General features: G+C 40.3%; 1 protein-coding gene across 1 annotated transcript in view; it reads right to left on the reverse strand.

Moving 5' to 3' along the window:
• Positions 1 to 3,328: 3,328 nt before the first annotated feature.
• Positions 3,329 to 19,669, reverse strand: part of RASSF8 (Ras association domain family member 8) — a 124,701-nt gene continuing 108,360 nt past the window's right edge. Inside the window, exons 3-5 of the mRNA XM_053405146.1 lie at positions 10,382 to 11,268; positions 7,633 to 7,777; positions 3,329 to 7,286 (exon numbers count right to left, since the gene is read on the reverse strand). Coding sequence (XP_053261121.1) covers positions 7,165 to 7,286; positions 7,633 to 7,777; positions 10,382 to 11,268 — 1,154 coding nt within the window. The 3' untranslated portion in view covers positions 3,329 to 7,164. The remainder of the gene's footprint in view (positions 7,287 to 7,632; positions 7,778 to 10,381; positions 11,269 to 19,669) is intronic.

The raw sequence follows: 19,669 nt of genomic DNA on the forward strand, positions 1-19,669 counted from the left end.
TGTTATCTGCAAGGATGCTCCTCACCTTTGTACCTGGACCCAGCCAGCATGTGGTTGCTCATGTAGATAGATCAGATTAGAGTTAAATTCTTGCAGGTATGCATCATTGAAGACCACAGGATTGGACGAGGCATGATGCTAAACGGGGCATCATTAAGGAACAGAAAGGCTTTGTGTGGGGATGGAATAAGCCACTGGATCTTGCTGAAGCAACAAGATTTGGAAGAGGCTGGTGTTATGTATTGAAGTTCTCACCCTGGCCACCAGGAGTATCATGTATATAGTTTTCACTCAGGTCCACGTAAGTTACTTTAGGCGGGAAACCCTGGGTTGTTGTTGCTACAATGTTGACAGCCGGCTGCTTATAAAAGCAGGCCAGCTGAGCTATTTGCTGTTCAGTTCTGTTCCAGCTTACAAATAAAGAGCTGCTTTGGAGAAATCGCTGTGTCGTCTGCTATGTCTACCCCACTATTCAACAGCTGGTGAGTGTTATTTGGTTTCCTAGCAGTGAATCTTTCTCCTCCCAAGCTAGTTCAAAGTACAGGGCTTGCAGCAGAGGCAAGAGGGAACTGCCGCGGCGGCAGCAGCAGCAGCAAGGCCTATCACATGGCTTCGTATGTGACTGACTGCTTGGCTGCTCCAAGTCAGCAAACTCTTGACAGGCCTGTTCCTCTGCTGCTGGGGATAGTGGGTGGGGATGGAAGAGATGAGCATAGGAAAGAGCCGTGGTTTCCGCTTGGAGAAGAGAGTGAGAAAGGAAAACGAAGTGAGAATTAAATCCTTCCACAGCTGCATAGTAAGAATAAACCAACAGTTAGAAGGTTTTTCCCTTTCTGGCATGGAAAGTTGCACCTGCTGAATTTCTGCTAGTTGTTAAAAAGCACAGGGGACACCTCACATGTTTAGTAAGTGAAGGAGCCAGTTTGGGCCTGAAATATTGCTAAGTTCACTCCCCTCACCACTGTCTCATCCAGAAGCAGAGTTTTCAATTTGTTTTGTAATTTCAGGACAGGAAGAAATGGAATAAGATCATATCCTCTACTGCTAGGAAAGAATCACCTGTTGAATGCTTGCCTGTCATGCAACTGCCACAGGCACAGAGCTTTCTTCTGAGCCAAATGCTCATGTGGTTTATATCACACCTCAGATATGAACAGCTTTGTTTAGTCTTAGAAGACCATGCTGGGCACTTTGAGTACCATTGCCTGGAGCAGGACTGCTGTCTTTAAATAATGTTTTAGATTCAAGGCAGGCAACATTTCAAAGCAAGCTATTAAAATCCAGCATATGAAACATTTTTTTAAAAAATCTGCCTTTAGCAAAAAAACCATCCCATCTTATGCCAAGCAAATAGCATTAATTTCAGACCTTCAGATTAGAGGAAGGACTCTTCAAATCTCTGAATCCAGTGCTTCTGGCACCTTTGTAGGCTTCCCAGTATTATAATGTCCATATACCACCAGGCATGGACAGAAACCTGGGAGGCTGCACTAAGCTTGTGTGGAAACTTCATAGAGTGCTAGAGTTAGAAGGGTTCCCCAGAGTCATCTAGTCCAACCTCCTGCACTGCTGTGGCATGAGATGCCTAGCAAGGCCAGCAGGACAAATAAAAGCTTTAATCCCAGCAGAAATATTAACTTACTGTGATTTTGAAGAAGTCCTGTTTCTGGATCAGCCCTGTATTTTTTAGGGAACTCAAAACTACCATTATTGATGCTACTAGAAGCTATCTCCTGAAACATAATATTCTGGTACTTGGATGGGGCCCCAGAGCTGGAGTGCAGCAGAGTCAAAGCACAATGTGAAAAGGTGCTGCTCAAACCATCATCTTACTCTAAAATGTACAAATTTCCCATGTGGTTGCAAGCTTCTGGCTCCCAAAATCAATACAGCTTCTGTATACGATACTGTGGTGATATTATAAGAGTGGTTTATGGGAATGGGTTAGAACCTGAGAAACAATTAGCTACAATCAGTCTACTGAGATTTCAGTGTAAGCATTTATGTTAATTAGCTGGATAAGTTAGTGTTTGTTGTTTTCTTACCTTCTGAGCTATTTTAATCTATATAACTATTTGAGTTTTTCTTTCTTGTAGAGTTTTGTTTTAGTCTGTATTTTTTTATGAAAAACAGAGGACAAACAGGCTGTAGCCTGGGAGAACTCCTGGATTCCAACTGGTGCTTAGACTGCTTTGTCAGCTGCAGCCACTGCTGCCCTGGGGTAGCCTGGCCTCAGTTGCCCCTGCTCTGGTGAAGTCCCACCTGGACTAATGCAATGTTGTCTATGTGAGACTGCCATGGAAGGTGCTTTTGGAAGAAAGCTCAGCTATAAATGTAATAAATATGTGATGTCTTTAAATGAGCAAGGGAGGAATGGAAGTCTCCGTCTCAGCCATCTGCTAAAGGGAAGTTGTCTTGCATATCACAAGGCACTTAAACACCATTTTGGTACCAGGGGAGCTTATGCATATATGGAGCAGCTGTACAGCAGCAATGCCTCCCAAGTACAGAAGCCTCTTGCTGCCCTCTTGTGTTAACTACACTGCACTTCGCCTTTGCCAAATCTGAGCCTCAGCAACTTCTGCACATTTTTTCCTTAGCACTTGACAGACCAACATAATTTTGTTTATCCTAGTGCAACGTCCCAGAAAGCTTGTCCCGCTGGAACCTCTTGTTCGTTGCCTTAGTTTGACAAACACCAATGCTGAAGAAACAGCACCAGAGCAGTCCCTGGAACACTTGTACACTCAGGGACGTGGGTGGTGCTGTAGTCTAAGCCAATGAGCCTCTTGCGCTTGCCCATCAGAAGGTTGGCCATTTGAATCCCCACAACGGAGTGAGCTCCCGCTGCTCTGTCCCATCTCCTGCCAACCTAGCAGTTCAAAAGCACACCTGTGCAAGTAGATAAATAGGTACCGCTGTAACAGGAAGGTAAACAGCGTTTCCGTGCACTCTTCTGTGCACCCAACTGTCTTCTTCTACCTCCTTTTCTTAACTTTATTCTCAACAACAAAGCCCCAAGTGTGGTCGGTCGCACATGACCCACTCACCAACAGGGAAATGACACAAGCAGAAGGAAATGGCACTGCCACACAAAACACACAGTCATAGGATTTTTCTGTAACCTTTTTTGCAGCTGTGTGGTGTAGAGCCTGCTCAAGTTTAAGTGTGCCTGTGAGGAATCTGCTGAAGAGGAATCAACTTTACTTCGAAGTTCAAAGCAAAATCGTGCACAGTTCTATTGTTGTGAAGCATTAATGCTAGTTTTAACATTAAAAATGTTAGTTTTATTTTGATACCTGTATAAATACACAATTAAATGGAGTCGTTTTTAAATTTGCTACTGTATTGGCAATGAAAACTTTATTTCCAAAAGTAAAGCAGCAAAAATACTGAATAAATAAATTGACAGAATGGTTTGTTTTGTCATCTCCATATAACTGACAGCCTTCAAACAAATTAAAATATTGTAATGAATAGAATAAACCAATGGTCTTAAAAAAAGGCTAGGATATAAAAAAGTAACACTTTTTGACATAAAAAATACAGAACAGAACTAAAATAAATCTGAATACAGTTTTTTCTATTTACATGGATAATTAAGGCCCAATTAACATATGGCAAAGCACATTTGGAATTCATGTAAATTTGAGAGTTGGGGCAGGGGTGGTGATGAGAAAGTATTATTCATTCTACCACCCCATAAACGTACAATATTGCAGCTACAAGGTACAAACCATGTTACCAACCTAAACCTCCTCATATTACATACTAGAGACATAAAGGTTCTTTTGAAAGCTGCTGTTCTTAAGATTCATGTGAATGAGCAGACCCATGAACGATGAACATTTGTCTTCAGGTCTCATACATATGTAGGGCAATGGTCACACTTTGAGCCGGCCCCCTGAAATCAATGGACTTTAGTCATTTGCTTTTATTTCAATGGGTCTAACTCAAAATACAGCTAACAGTTTCACCCATAATCTCAAGCTTTATATTTGCAAATATTCTCAGACACGAGTGCCTCATACCAAGTGTCACCATCTCTTTAGAAATATAAATATTTCTTCTCTGAAAACCTGTGTTTATTCACAAAGCAAAATGTCTATTTGAGGGCACGCTTTAACAAACATAATACTGACTGAGGTAATGCGAATCTTCCCAGAGGCCCTTTACAATGACCCTGAGATCAATAGGATCAGCTGCTAAATTATGTCCCTAACACCCTTGGAAATATTTGTGGTTAATTTCAAGGCAAGGGTGCTGCTTCTTTGTTTTTTAAGTTGGGGGGTGAGCCTGGACCAAGTCTATTTGCACCCCTGGGCCAAACACAGGCTCCTGGACAGACTTCTCCAGGTCCCTCAGTTGTCAACGCAGTGGCAAAGGGAGGACACCAGTTGCCCCCAAGGAACTTTGCCAGGGGTCACTTTCCAGGTGGGGCTTCCCACACACAGGTTATGGACCTGGCACTCATTCCCTTTTCCAAGGAGTCCTCCACCCCCAATGCTGCCACAAATGCTGACTTAAACTCAAAAAATTAAGTTTGCTCTTGTATAGACTTGACAAGAAATGCATATATGCTCAAGAAAAATTGGCTACCACACCACTCTGTTGATTTTGTGTCTCATGCTTGACTATTTTTCTCCTTCCATGTTAATGCCAATTTGAGGACTCCAAACCACCCAGGGCTTAGTTGTTCTGACTAGTGAAACAGTAGATTAATGCAGTCTATTGTCTCATTTGTTGACAGGGGGGAAAGGAAAAATAGTCTCTTCTACGGACTTTTTTATTTTAAGAAATATATTTTATATTTTCACAGGTTTATTTGAAGAGTAACATTTCTAGTGATAACCATGAAAATCAAACACATTTCTGTGTATTTTCATATATTTGTTTCAGTTTGAAATGCATCTTTATTTATTTTTAGAATATAGCAATGAATGAGGAGCATTCTTAAATGGAAATGGAAGCTTGATTTAAATTTTGGTTTGCTTATTAAATTAATCAAGCTATTGGTTTCTATAAACTATTTTATTTTTAAAGGACTTTAGAGATATATCCCTTAAATGTTTTGCTTTGTGAATAAATAGGTGTCTGCATACGATGCACTGACTTCTGGACATTCTTTGAAGTAAGAAAGAAGCCTGTCCTGCAATGAAGGGTCTGAATAGACTGTGTGTGACCTAGGGGCATGATCCATATAAAACAGTCCCCTTAAATCCCAATGAAATGAATGAGATTTAAGCATTTAATTGTATGCTAAAGTCCCAATTCAATGAGATTCCAATTTCTGGAAACTTTAAGGCTAGCATTTGTCTTAAAAATGATTCCTGAACTTATGGGTAAATGAGTGCCAAACTGTCTGCAGGAGCAATCCTAGAATGTTGCCAAGAAAGTCAAAGAGCCCTTTATGAATCTGATGATACTAGTTGTTGTTCACGCAAACTGAAAAATAGGTGAGGTCTGGATTCTAGTATGTACCTTGTAATCTCTTGAAATACCCAGAAATAATTATGATCTTACAGTTCTGTTTCAATACATGAGTCAAATAATCATAGATCCAGTTATCAAAACAAAACTTGCCACGCACAAGGATTTTTATGCACTTATTCATCTATTTCGCTTGCACATGCACTTTTCTTCTCTACACCTACCTCTATTGTTCTTGGTTTCATAAATGAATGAGTTCCCATTTTAAAAGAGGACAATTTCATTGGAGTCTTTTTTGCATTGTAACAAAGGAGCAGAAAAGTTTGGGGTTTTTTTTGCACTTTTACAGAACTTAAAAAAGGAATACTGTTTGGTTATTTAAGCAAGCCATTAGACTGGACCTGCACAATAGCTGATCTCTCTCTTCCCACCCACCTTGCTGGAAGCTGAACACCAGCTGTGTGTGGCAAACACCATCATGTGGCTTGATAAATCTCTTGGTTTTGCTGCCTATCTGGTACTGCAGAAACAGGAGGGTTTTCAAACATCTGCCTGGCTCAGTGAGTCAAAAGTAGCACATGACAGCATTATACTGAGTTATTGTGTCTTTTTGGACGAGCAAGGCCTATGACTATACAAGAATGCTGTAAGTAGGGGGGAAATACTATAGTGGAAAAAATGCTAGACAAAAAAACCAAAACAGTGATAGACTCCTTTGGCATGACTAAAGATGTCTCATAGTGTTTTGTACTTAAGTGTATTTATTGTGGCAAAATATTTCAAAAATAAATTTAATAAAAAAATCTACCTAGAAGATCTTCACATACTGAACCCCTCCTTATGAAGTGAGGATTAAGTCCCATGGAATAAGTCACTGTAAAAATCCTGCAATGATTCCAACATAACATTATTTGCAACAGAGAAAAAATATCAGAGGCTATTTTAAAGATTCTGCATCTTTCTCCCCTAACAACATTCTGTCATTGTGAATCACTGTAGTCTGTTTTCATTCTAAACTCATGCACGTGCAAATTCTCTCCCTCTTCTACACATAAACACCCTTTCAGGCTGCAAACACCCTTTGAGAATGGAATTACAAATTAAGCCTGGCACAGGGCTTCCTCTGAAAAGGGCCCCCTGTGTTGCATTCTCCCCTGTAGCGTGCAAGATTCCTTATTCCAGGTTGTGACATTAAACTGAATGTGGGAATGGATGTGATTCTACAAGCATGAGTGGAGATGGGGAGTAATGAATATGGAGTGCTGTTTAAGGCAGCAGTCCTGGGTTGGGCTTAATATGTAGTCCTGCTCTTAGGCAAGAAGTGTTCCTATGTCATGGCAACATTCACACATCCACTGATCAAATGGAATAAATTAAACCCCAGTTTCTTGCACTACAACCAGCCATTTATGCTGTTAAGAAATAATACTTCTCTAAATGCTTCCAAAATAGCAATTAAAAAAGATAGGTATTTGCACTATAACTATTTTGCACCATTGCTGAAGTGCTCCTCCACAGTCCCTTTTGTTCTTCATTGTCATCAGCGCTTGGGGCAGGATTCCAAGTTTATTGTAGATCTGGTTTTGTAAAAAAAACAGCACTCACAACAATGCTTGGCAGCTTCTGAAAGGAAGTTTTTCTCTCCCCACACATCTCTGGGAGGAGAGATGCAAGAGGGAAGTGCATATGGCCCACAGTACCTGTCTAGGTCCTTTCCAGCAGGGATATCTACTGTTATACATAAATGCCCTCTGGGTTAAAACCAGAGGACAGTGGATTCTGCAGGATCCGAAGATTGCTAGGAAGCTGTCTAGATGAACCAGGGCGCTTCAGGGATCCAGTCTGAAAAGTTGTTTCTGTGAGAGAAGAAGATATCTGTTAGCACAAAGGACAGATGAAAGACATCTGCATCAGCTGCTCTCCCAAGTCCATTGTGATCTTGCCTAACTTTCCATGGACTAGAATCCTCCAATGCTGACATATTCACGATGATGATAATTTTATTATTTGTACTCTGCCCATCTGATTGGGTTGCCCCACAAATGTACACACGTGTGCAGAAAAGAAGGTGCTTCTTTTCTCCCCCCCGCCCCCCATGAAGGGGAGAAGGTGGTGTGTGATTTTGTATTTTTATTTCTTTTCTTTTTGATTAGGAAGGGAAAGTGGATGAGATAGGCTTATTTCGCAATTCCTACAACATACCCCTCTCAAGCTCTGTTTGGGAAGTCTCCAATTCAGTAGGTTCTGCTGGTAGCACAGTGACCTTTGTCCCTGTTTGCTGGATAAACTGCTGGAGGTTGACTTGCCGTAGCTCCTTTGTCAGCTGCTCTAGTTCTTGTTCTCTTTCCTAAAAAAAAGATGTAAACAAGCTTATTCACACATACCCAGAAACCAGGAGGGTATGTTTCACTTTAAAACAGAAAAAAACCATGGGTGGTGTTAAAGATTTGCAATATCTGTTTTCGAGATCCTTATTTGGAATTTGCCATTTCCTCACAAAACAATTATATTACGATGAACTTTATACCGTATGTGCACATACTTCACCACAGCCCAGCACTCAAGGACCCTCAAGTCTTCTTTAGTGATAATCAAATGGTTCTTTCAGAAACTTCATGTGTATAATGTAAATGCCAACTCATGCACTGACATTCTGCCCTTACCTTGCCCTGGAAGCCACATTAAGGTATTTTTAAGATTCCACGTCTGTGAGTTATGGAAGCATTAGCTTGCACACACAGAGAGGGACTGAAGGGAATGTGCAGCTCATTAAGAGAAGGGAGCACATTATGCATCAAGAGGTGAAGTAGAATTTGGTTCATCATATTGCCTCAGATTTAACCCAAATCTATCAAAGCAGTCAAATTCCATCACCTGAAAAGATTGTGGAAAAACTGAAGAAATGGAGAAAATGTACATAGTGAAAATGGTTCCAAAGCTGATGTGCTGACGATTCTTAAGGTTATAGTATCTGTATTGCAATAGGGGCAGACGTTTCCTTCTCCAGTGGTAATGCTACCTATAGCACTATGAAGACTAAGATTGTGCCATTTACCTTCCCGCCGGAGCGGTACCTATTGATCTACTTGCACTTTGATGTGCTTTCGAACTGCTAGGTTGGCAGGAACAGGGACCGAGCAACGGGAGCTCACCCTGTCACGGGGATTTGAACCACCAACCTTCTGATCGGCAAGTCCTAGGCTCTGTGGTTTAACCCACAGCGCCACCCGCGTCCCAGTAGTGGCCAGTAGCCAGGTGCAAAATGTGCCTGGCTAATTTAGAGCAACACCCACCCACCCACACAGCTATCTCCTCAGTTGATGTAAGGGGTTGGTGCTGCCAAAACTAGCAGAGATAAAGCTCCAGGCGCACAGCCATGTTCTGCTTTGAAGATTTATTTACAAAGTTCAAACGGTTACAAGAGCTTCAAAGGCACGTCCTGTCTCAATCAGATGCCTTGAATGGCGTTCTTTTGCTCCTCCTCCCCCAGCAGGCCCATCGTCAAAAGGACTATTTCTGGGCTCTGGCTCCGAGTCAGATGAGAGGCTGCTAATTAGCTCTTTCGGCTCTCTATAAGTGCTTGTCTCCCCCCTCGGCTCTCTAGCCGTTTGCATTTCCCTGACAGTTGATCACCAGGGAGGGGGTGCTTTGCATTTCTGCCCACCACAGCTCAGGGTCTACTTTGATTTTCTCTCTCTTTGCTGCTATCAAAAGCGGGGTCCTTGGCATGAAACATACACTGAGGGGAGGGGGGCTGGATTAGGTCCCTTAACTGGGAGTAAGCCAGTAGGGTTTATGATGCCATGCCATCCTCTCTAGAAGTCAAACATTTACTGGCCAGAAATATGATGTAACATGTGATACAGTATTTCCTCCATTGGGGTGGGAGGAGAAAGAAATGTGTGAAATCAGTACACATCTATGATATGCACTCCATGCATTGAGTTCCCTGCTGCATCATGTGTGGGATACAATGTCACCCCCCACACTTAGAACATCTGCAGGATTCTTACTCGTGTATTTGATCCAGACTATAATTCTTTCCACCAACATTTAAAAATCTTGTCTCTAGAATGATGGGATCTTGAAACATAAAACAGAATTAAATGGAATTCGCAGGATTTTAGCAAAGCCTAGAACATACACAAGAGATCTTTCATGTCATATAAGAAATGTTGGATTTATTTGTTCTAACTATATAACCTTGGGTAGCATCTTGACATTTTCAGCAATTCTGTTTCCATGTAAGAATGCAGTATTTATGAAAGATATGAGATATGGCTGCCAAATCCATACAAATATTTCTAAATCATTTTTTATCAGCAGCAGAAGTATCACTAGGTTTAATTTTATGGACTCCCAGGACTCCCAAGAGTTATTTGCTTGGTGGTAAAGGTAAAAACCCAAGCGACTAAGTAATTCTCCCTCAAGAATGTGCACAGACTATTATGACCTCCCCACATACATCTTGGACCAATGGCTTGCTTGCCCCCCCATTTGTTTTTCTATGCCATTTTAAAATTATATGCAAGAGCTCGAGTGTGTCGAAGGTTACATTACATTACATTACAATTACCAGAGCTTAAACTCTTGCCACTTTTGCATTCTTCTGTCCCCACACAGGGAGAGGAACTGAAGCAAGGAAGTACAAAGTTATGTAGAAAAAATGATTGATATATCATGCCTGCTTCAGAGGGAACCATGGGATGAGGAATGTGAGGCCCTCCAAATGTGGCTGGCCCACCATCAACTCTGACCATCCTCCAATAACACCTGCAGGGACAGGTTCCCCACAGCTGACCTACATAGTTTGTAATAAACCATTCACCTTTACTCAAACATTAGACACAGTCTACTATTCCGTATATGACATGGTTGAAATCATGTCACATTGAATAATTTAGCCGACATCAAGAATTAAACCTGGTCCACGTGAGATGGACCCACTCACCTGTAACCGCTTGGTGGCTTGGCCCAGAGACCTTTCAACAGCTTTAATGCCGTTTTCCAGCCTGAGACTTTGCTGTCCCTGAATATCGATTTCACCCTTCACTTTTTCAATCTTCTCTTTGACTTCTTCTTCGTTTACTTTTAACTCCTGCACTTCCCGGTGCAACGTTTCTGCCTCAAGGCCACTTTCCATGCTATGGATCTGGGCCACATATTCCTTCAGCTTGCTTTCACAGTCCAAAATCCTGTGCCTGATCTCCTGGAGCTGCTCCTTCAGTTGCTTCTCATTTTCTTGCTCGATCTGGAGTTCATTTTCCCAGAATTCCTCCTCTTCAATCTCTACCTCATTCCTTTTAATCTTCTGCTCCAGTTTGACAATTTCATCTTCCAGGCTGTAATTAAACTTGTGCTCCCAGTACTTGACTTCAGCATCATTTGAATCCAGCTGTTTCTCAATGGACTGCAGCTTCTCTGTCTGGAAATGAATCAGCTTCTTCAGCTCATCAACCGTTGCCTTGCAGTTGAGAACTTTCTGTTTGAACTCAGACTCTTTGCCTTTGCCAAAAATGTCCATTAATCCTTTTGCCCCTCCTGTGAAAGTCAACGATTTCCTTTTTGGCTCCCTCCTTTTTATCAACTTATCATTCTGAGGCCTTAACTTAGCCAATGGAGGTAAGCTCTGGCGGTATAAAGTTCTTTCTGGTATCCGAGCAACACTGTCTGAAGTTGGCCTCTCGCTGAGAGATGGCCCAGTACGCCGCAATACTAACTGCACATCACTTGCATATTGCCCCCATTTGTTCAAGGAAATGATAGGATTCTCATGAGGTGCCAGATGTCTCTCTGTGTCTCTCCATTTTTCTATCAAGGTATACCTTCCTGTACGGCCTAGAAAAGAAAATACAATGATGTCTGAAACTTTGGGTAAAATATCTAGAACAGTCCAGTAGAGGGTGCCATTGCACAATGAGAGTCATAGGCAGTCAGTAAACCAGTGTTTTTTTTCTAGAAAAATAGGCTGGTTCTCGCCATGAAGTTTTTACAGTAAGTGCCACACTTTTTAACAAAAAAGAGGTGCTAGTACTGCATACCATTGAGTACCCCCTGAAAAAAGGACTGAGTCAAACCATATTATCAATGTAGGCTGAACCCGCATAACCACCTATTTATGGAAGCTAAGGAAAACACCATCTTTAACTGCACTGCAGCCAGCTTATTGGGTCACAAGTATTGTGAGCTTTTTAAAAGGCGAAAGATTTATACGATCTGAAGAGAAACCAGAGTATACTATTGTGAGCTTTTTAACATATTGTTCCATTACAGTGGTACCTTGGTTCTCAAACTCCCAAAACCCGGAAGTAAGTGTTCTGGTTTTTGAACGTTTTTCAGAAGCTGAATGTCTGATGTGGCTGTCAGCTATTGTTTCTGGGGCACCTGCACCAATCAGAAGCTGCACAATGGTTTTCGAACATTTCGGAAGTCAAACGGACTCCCGGAATGGATTAAGTTTGGCACTTTTGTTTTTGCTATTTATTTTGCTGTTTTTGTTTTTGAGGCTCTTTTGGTTAATTTGTTTTTGTGACTGTGTGGGAACCCAGTTCAGCTACTGATTGATTGACTGACTGTGTGACTGCGGAAATGGATAAAAGCCCCCCATCCAAACAATGACTATCATCAATGCAGGTAAGAAAATAATAGTACAGTACATTGATTATTGCTTTCATTTTATGGGTCAATGGTATCATTACATAGTAAAATTCATGTTAAAATCTGCTTTAGGGGTTGTTTTTAAAAGTCTGGAACAGATTAATCCGTTTTGCATTACTTTCTATGGGAAAGCACGCCTTGGTTTTGGAACGCTTTGGTTTTGGAACAGACTTCCAGAACGGATTACATTTAAGAACCAAGGGAACACTGTACTTTTTAAACTGACTTTCCCCACTTGAGCTATGACAATCTTCATAAAAATTTGAAGAGGGTTGGAAGTCTTGTTTCTTCTTCATGAAAATGCAAGCTTAATAATGAACAGAGCATGAATTTGGAGCCAAAAATACTGTGGGTTATTTGTAGTGGGGCAGTTCTCTTCATTGCTTTCTAGTGGCACGTCCCATTTACGTTTGAACTCTTGATAGTAACCAACTGTCATGGATAGCAGCTGAAATGTATATGAAACAAACATAGAAAGAGGAATACATATAAGCACTAAAGGAAAAGTGCACGGGTGCAGGTGCAATGAAATACGTTTTTTTCACGGCAGCGCTAAGATAAGGTTACCAGATTTTTTTCAGTGAATCCAGGGACACTTTTTAACTTCCTACTAAATAGATGGATTTTGTCAGGGGACTGATTTGTGGAAACGGGGACATCTGTATCACATACAAATACCATCTGTAGAATACCAGCAAATGTGGTGGTAACTACTGTTACTACTAGTAAGATTACTATTAGGAAAATACCCTATTATATATTCAATATTTTATTGTTATTAGATCCTATAGGGCCTGTTTTTATGGTTCAGCATTATATGCACTCATCTTGGTCTCAGTGTTGCAGTGTGCTTTTTACTGTTAAATTCTCACATTCCAATAGCTAAGCAAACTCTAAGCTGCTGTGTTAACTAGAATGTGCAAGATTACCCATAAAGAATGTGGAACTGTTATTTCCTGTTGGTCTTGGTAGGTGTTGTACTAACACTGAAGATAATCAAGTTACGTGAGAGGATTTTATATATAAAAAAAGATTACTTCCAAGTATCAAAAATATTTACATAACAAGAAATGACACGAAAATATAGAACACATGCAAAAAACAACCACCATAGCTGTAATAAGCACAAGTACATTTCAAAAGCGTTATAAGAATTTTAAGATGCTGGAAATGGCCTTTCTTGGAGAAGTCTTACCCAATGATTTCTCTGACTTGTCCCAATGGAGAAGAAGAAAAGCCTTCCTGATACAAGTCATAGAGATTAAGATGGCTGAACCCAACACTGACTTTTCTGCCTAATGTTTATACCCTGAAACTTAGGAACATTGCTAGTAATATCCAACTTAGAAGGCTCTCAGATAATCAGGAACAATTGAGTTATTTAGTTTCAGGTTATGAAATATTATGTGATTATATTAACCAGTTTGAACTGGGAAAAGAAGAACATAGAGCATCACGTAAACATATGCTGGAATGGAAAACTATTATTTATGAAACAAAGCAATGTAAAGAAATAATAATTGAGATTTGATTTGACAGTGAGATTGCTTTGTACTGAAGTGTTTTCCTTCTTGGCTCTTAAATTTATGATAAAATTAGAAATATATCAAGCTAAGACTGTAAACACTCAAAGATAGGTCTGCTCTGAATTAGTAGTGCCAATACTATTTATTCTATACAGTGGTACCTCAGGTTACATACTCTTCAGGTTACAGACTCCACTAACCCAGAAATAATACCTTGGGTTAAGAACTTTGCTTCAGGATGAGAACAGAAATCTACTCAGAACAAAGAGCTAAATTGATTGTAAATAATATATTGACAGAAGAAGTTAAGATACGAAAAGTTACCAGACAGGGATGTCCTCTATCACCACTGTTATTTATAACGGTCCTGGAGGTCCTTTTGTGTTCAATCAGGAATAATGAAATAATAAAAGGAGTGTCAGTCGGTCAAAATGAATATAAAGTTAAAGCCTTTGCTGATGATCTAGTAATAACGATTGAAGACCCAAAAAATAGTTTAAATGAGGTATTAAATGAGATTGACCAATTTGGCAGACTGGCTGGATTTATGTTAAATAAGAGAAAAACCAAAATAATGGCCAAGAATATGGATCAGAGGCTGATAGAAGAAATGCAAAGAGACTCAGGGATTGAAGTGGCCAAAAAGATAAAATATTTGGGAATTTGGTTGACCCCCAAAAATATTGATTTATATCAGAACAACTATATACCGGTGTGGAACGGAATTAAGAAAGATTTAGAAACATGGAGCAGATTGAAACTTTCTTTTTGGGGCAGAATATCAACGATCAAAATGTGTGTGCTACCAAAGATGTTATTTTTGTTTCAAATGATCCCTATAATCAGGGGAACAAGCGTGTTCAAAGAGTGGCAAAGAATGATTTCAAGATATATCTGGCAGGGCAAAAAGCCAAGAATACAATTTAAGCTATTAACAGATGCTAAGGAAAGAGGCGGTTTTGCCCTGCCAGACCTGAAACTATATTATGAAGCGTCTTGTCTCTGTTGGTTAAGGGAGTGGATAAAATTAAAAAATAACAAATTATTAGATTTAGAAGGTTTTGATAATAGATTTGGTTGGCACGCCTATTTATGGTTGGAGAAGAAGAAAAGTCACAAAGGTTTTGATAATCATATCTTTAGGAGCTCCATAATGGAAATATGGGAGAGGTATAAAAATATATTAGAACCCAAAGTTCCGCATTGGTTGTCACCACTAGAGGTAATGAGTGTAAAGAAAATTAATATGAGAGAGAACTGGATAACTTATGGAGAGCTAGTAACTAAAGAAGGGGGGAAATGGAAAATGAAGCCATATGAACAAGTTAAAGAGCATGTTTATGATTGGTTACACTACCTTCAAGTAAACGAAAGGTTCAAAAAGGACCTTAAAGAGAGGGGATATACAGAGAAAGAATCGAAATTTCAAACAGAAATAATTGACAATGATGTTAAGACAATGTCAAAAATGTATAAAATACTTTTGGAATGGCAAACAAAGGATGAGGAGATAAAGTCGGTTATGATACACTGGGCCAGAGATTTTGGTTATAATATACAATTGGACGACTGGGAAAAGGTATGGAATGAAAATATGAAATTTACTGCATCTACGACGTTAAAAGAGAATGTTATGAAAATGGTATATAGATGGTACATTACACCTGTAAAGTTAGCAAAAATGTATAAGACATGTAATAAGTGTTGGAAATGTAAAGAAAAAGAAGGTTCATTTTTTCATATGTGGTGGGAATGTAAGAAGGTAAAGGGTTTCTGGGAAATGATTTACAATGAATTGAAAAAGATGTTTAAATATACATTTGTTAAAAAACCAGAAGCCTTTCTGCTAGGAATAACAGGAAGAGAGATAAATAGAAGCGATTATAAACTTTTTCAGTATGCAGTAACAGTGGCAAGAACACTGATGGCTCAAAAATGGAAACAAGAGGAACTACCGACATTGAATGAGTGGAGAATGAAACTTATGGACTATGCAGAACTGGATAAAATGACTGGGAAAATTAGATACCAAAAAGATCACAAATTCATCGAGGACTGGGGAAAGTTTACGGATTATCTGAAAACTATATGTGATGAACAGATAACGCTAGTGGGTTTTAAGGAGGCTTTGTGAGAATACAAGGTATATTGTAAAAAAGAAATAGATATGGAAGGTTAATACTAAATTGGCAATATTATACAGAAAATGCGGGAAGATAAGAAAAATGGATGATTGAGGGAGGTGCCGATGGAAGTTCAAAAAACAGTAAATATGTAATTATGGTTGTACAAATTATTTGTAAAAGAAAAACTTAATAAAAATTTATATATATATAAAAAAAAGAGAACAGAAATTGTGCTCCGGCGGCACAGCAGCAGCAGGAGGCCCCATTAGCTAAAGTGCTGCTTCAGGTTAAGTCTAGAGTATATATGCTCACAATAACACTTTATGAGGCTGACACTGAATTGTGTTTTAATATTTATTGGAATTGCAAAATATTGGCTGTTAAGGGTTACTATGATGTATGGTGCCATGCATCATTATGTATTGTTTGTTTGTTCTTACCAGAGAACAATTGCAACCTATATATTATTTGTTAATATTAATAATCTAACTGAATCTAACAATAAACCTAACTGAAATTATTGAGTCACATGCAGAGCCAAGATGTAGACTGGAATCAGCATACACTTTGGGAAGCTAAAACATCTATTTGTGGGTTGCAATGAACAATGTACTTGTGGTAAAAAGCAGCCTATCCTGGTAAGGTAAAGGGACCCCTGACCGTTAGGTCCAGTCATGGCCAACTCTGGGGTTGCGGCGCTCATCTCGCTTTACTGGCCGAGAGAGCCGGCGTACAGCTTCCAGGTCATGTGGCCAGCAGGACTAAGCCGCTTCTGGCAAACCAGAGCAGCACACGGAAACGCCGTTTACCTTTCCACCGGAGCAGTACCTATTTATCTACCTGCACTTTGACGTGCTTTCGAACTGCTAGGTTGGCAGGAGCAGGGACCGAGCAACGGGAGCTCACCCCGTCGCTGGGATTTGAACCACCGACCTTCTTGATCAGCAAGTCCTAGGCTCTGTGGTTTAACCCACATGTGGTAAATGCAGCCTATCCTGGCAATTTAAGCATCTCTTTAAAAATTAAGGAGGGAAACAATAAAGCAGCGTTGGTGATGTTCAGGGGGTGGGGGGATGGGGAAACTATGATCCAACACAGTTAATTAAGGTCCAGAGCTTTTAGACTATTTAATAATGCTATTAAAGACTTCTTGTGCCAGCCAGAGAGAGATTTAACTGTAAGCTGTGTTTCAAATCAAGCCAACTGCTTAGCATAGTCTGCAATTTCAGGTTGGTTTGTTGTTAAAAACTATTACAGTGCTAAAACCTAAAAATGAAGAAAAACAAGGGGTAACACCTACATTTGCAAAATAATCAAGAACTTAAGTAAAGTGCAGAACAAATAAGCAGCTGTTCATGACTGGGATTATAGTTTGAGAGCTTTGAGTTTTCGTAAGAAACTTGTTTCTACTTTGCAGAATTAAATAATTAGAGCTGGTCTATAAGTGACATTCACCATAGATTCAGGTCATTTCCTTCCCCACGCAGTCCCAAGTCCTACTGCACTCCCTTTGGAGCTGGAGGTAGTGATTTTGCACAACTCTGCCATTTCTTCTGATGGTTATAAACATGCTAAGTCTCCAACTCTATGCATGGTTATTAATATTCATGGTAAGCAATACATGAAAAAGCTTTGAAAATACCATGGTTTCATGATAGCTTTCCTCTTTTCTAGTTCTGTAGTGGCTCAATGTGCTTTTGAAACCACTGTGTTGGGACTGCTGAGATGTGTGAACTGCAGTTAAGTTAGCTGAAACACTGGATGTAGGAGTGAAAGACGCAACAGTGGCAGCTCAGAGTTTTTGGACACTATAATAATAATAATAATAATAATAATAATAATAATAATAATAATAATAATTTATTTATACCCCACCCATCTGGCTTATGAAGAGAAGATCAACACTGGTGAGGACTCATCATCGAGCCTACCTAGTGGCAGAGAAGACTGCAAAGAAGGACTACTTTGCTGCCCCCATTGCATCCTGATTGTGCCGTCCAGCAGACCTTTACCGGGTAGTGTGGGGCATGTTACAGTCTGGCCTGAAGGAGGTGGAAGAACCAACAGCAGCTTGCTGTGACTTGTTTGCAAAACATTTTGAGGAAAAATTCACTTGCATCCATTGGGATCTCGCATCCGCTGTTACAGCGTATGAATCTCATGGGGTGTGCAGAGCACTGCCTAGTCCTGTTTTGTTGGATGAATTTCAGTTGGTAAGGCTTGAGAATGCGGACAAGGTGCTTGGATCAGTCAGGACAACCATCCCGGACTCTTGCCTCTCGTGGCTGATAAATGCTAGCAGGATCCGCCGTGCGCTGACAGAAGCAACAAAACCCGAAGAATAGGAGCGCACGGATCCCATCTGGAGATCTTTCCTCCGCTGCCGCTTGCATTCCTTGTCGTTCTGCGCTGGCACCCCATGCTGGGAGTGTGCGCTGAAAGCGGAAAAGCCAGCAAACGAACTCAGCTTGCGCACGCAACAGGATGTGTTGCGCAGCGCCCATGTTACAGGGCGCTACGGGCGCTGTGCGCGCAGCCGAAACAGTTAGCCGCCATGCAGCGGAGGGAGGGGGGAGGCAGCAGGCGGACAGCGTGGCGACTGTGCCATGTGACATTTTGTCCCCCCTCAGCATGGAACCCACACCCACCTTCGTACACCCCTGTGTGTGGGGCGCTGGCACCCCTGTTGTTTGGCGCTGTGAGTCCCTGCGTCCCGCAAGCTTTCTAAAGGTAAACATTTTCTTTAAAAAGGGGTCCCCCCCCTAAGAAAAGGTTGAGAACTCTGGGCAACCTGGGGGCGCTGGGCGGATCTTTGCCAACAGAAGGATGAGGAAGTTTTTCTTCTCCTAAGGGTTTGCACTTACAAGTCTGCTGGATTCTTCTTCCTATGAAAGTCTACCATGACCAAATTGACTTTGAGCATATTTGCAACTCTGTTCCATTTCTTCTTTTCATTTCATTTTGGTCTGTCAAGTTGCTGCTGTTGCTTAAAAGGCTGCAGTTCTCTCTCAGTCACAAGGCTTGAAATAGCAGTTTGGTAAGGATACACAAAAGTAAATTTACTCCATCCCTTCTAAAAGTTTTATCAAGGAGGAAAAGGGGGAAACTGTTCATTTAACTACCACACCACAGACACGAGTTCTTAGCTGATATACAGTTCAGAATAAAATCTGTATGTAAAACTAAGAATGCACAGTAAATGATGATTTAGCACTTAACGCTGAATAATGTAGCCTCAGATATCAGATGTTTGCTCCCTCATTTTCTATTTATTTGGTGAAAGTAGAAAGAATGTAAGAGACTTGACACCATGATACACCATTAAAAATGTTCGCAACTCTCCCCCTTACTATGCAAAATTCCTATAATTCTCATGTAAGTATTACAAAGCATTACCTAAGGATTTCAAAGTGAAAACAGTCGAAGTATTGCATATGCAAATTTCAGAAAGCTTATCAGAATAGCTATTTGAATTTTGTCTGAATCTGCACAGCATGAAACAGGATTTTAAGCACAATTTCCCATTAAAACAGAGATACTGACATATTTTAAATCACATTATGGATATAGCAGCTTGAATGCTGCAAAGACTTCCATAGGTAAAAAAGGTACACAAATACATATCCAATTTATGTCAGAATAGATATGAAAATTAAATTGTTCAGGATGCATAACCTGATAGCATTCATTCTCTCTGGAGGAAGATATATTAAAGAAATTAAATTCTAGATTTAAATCCCTCCACCCAAATCTCTTCTTAAAAAGATTGATAAAAGAAAAAGAAATTGCAAAATTAAACAGCTACTTTCAGCCAATTAGTGTAGCAGTGGTAATAGGTTCACAATAGCAAAGGAATTGAAAGTCTCATTTGTCAGTGTGGGAATATTAATAGTAAATAGAGCTTCAAGGATCATAATCTGCAGCACACAG

This window comes from Podarcis raffonei, chromosome 10, assembly GCF_027172205.1.
Source record: "Podarcis raffonei isolate rPodRaf1 chromosome 10, rPodRaf1.pri, whole genome shotgun sequence".
In the NCBI taxonomy this organism is placed as follows: domain Eukaryota; kingdom Metazoa; phylum Chordata; class Lepidosauria; order Squamata; family Lacertidae; genus Podarcis; species Podarcis raffonei.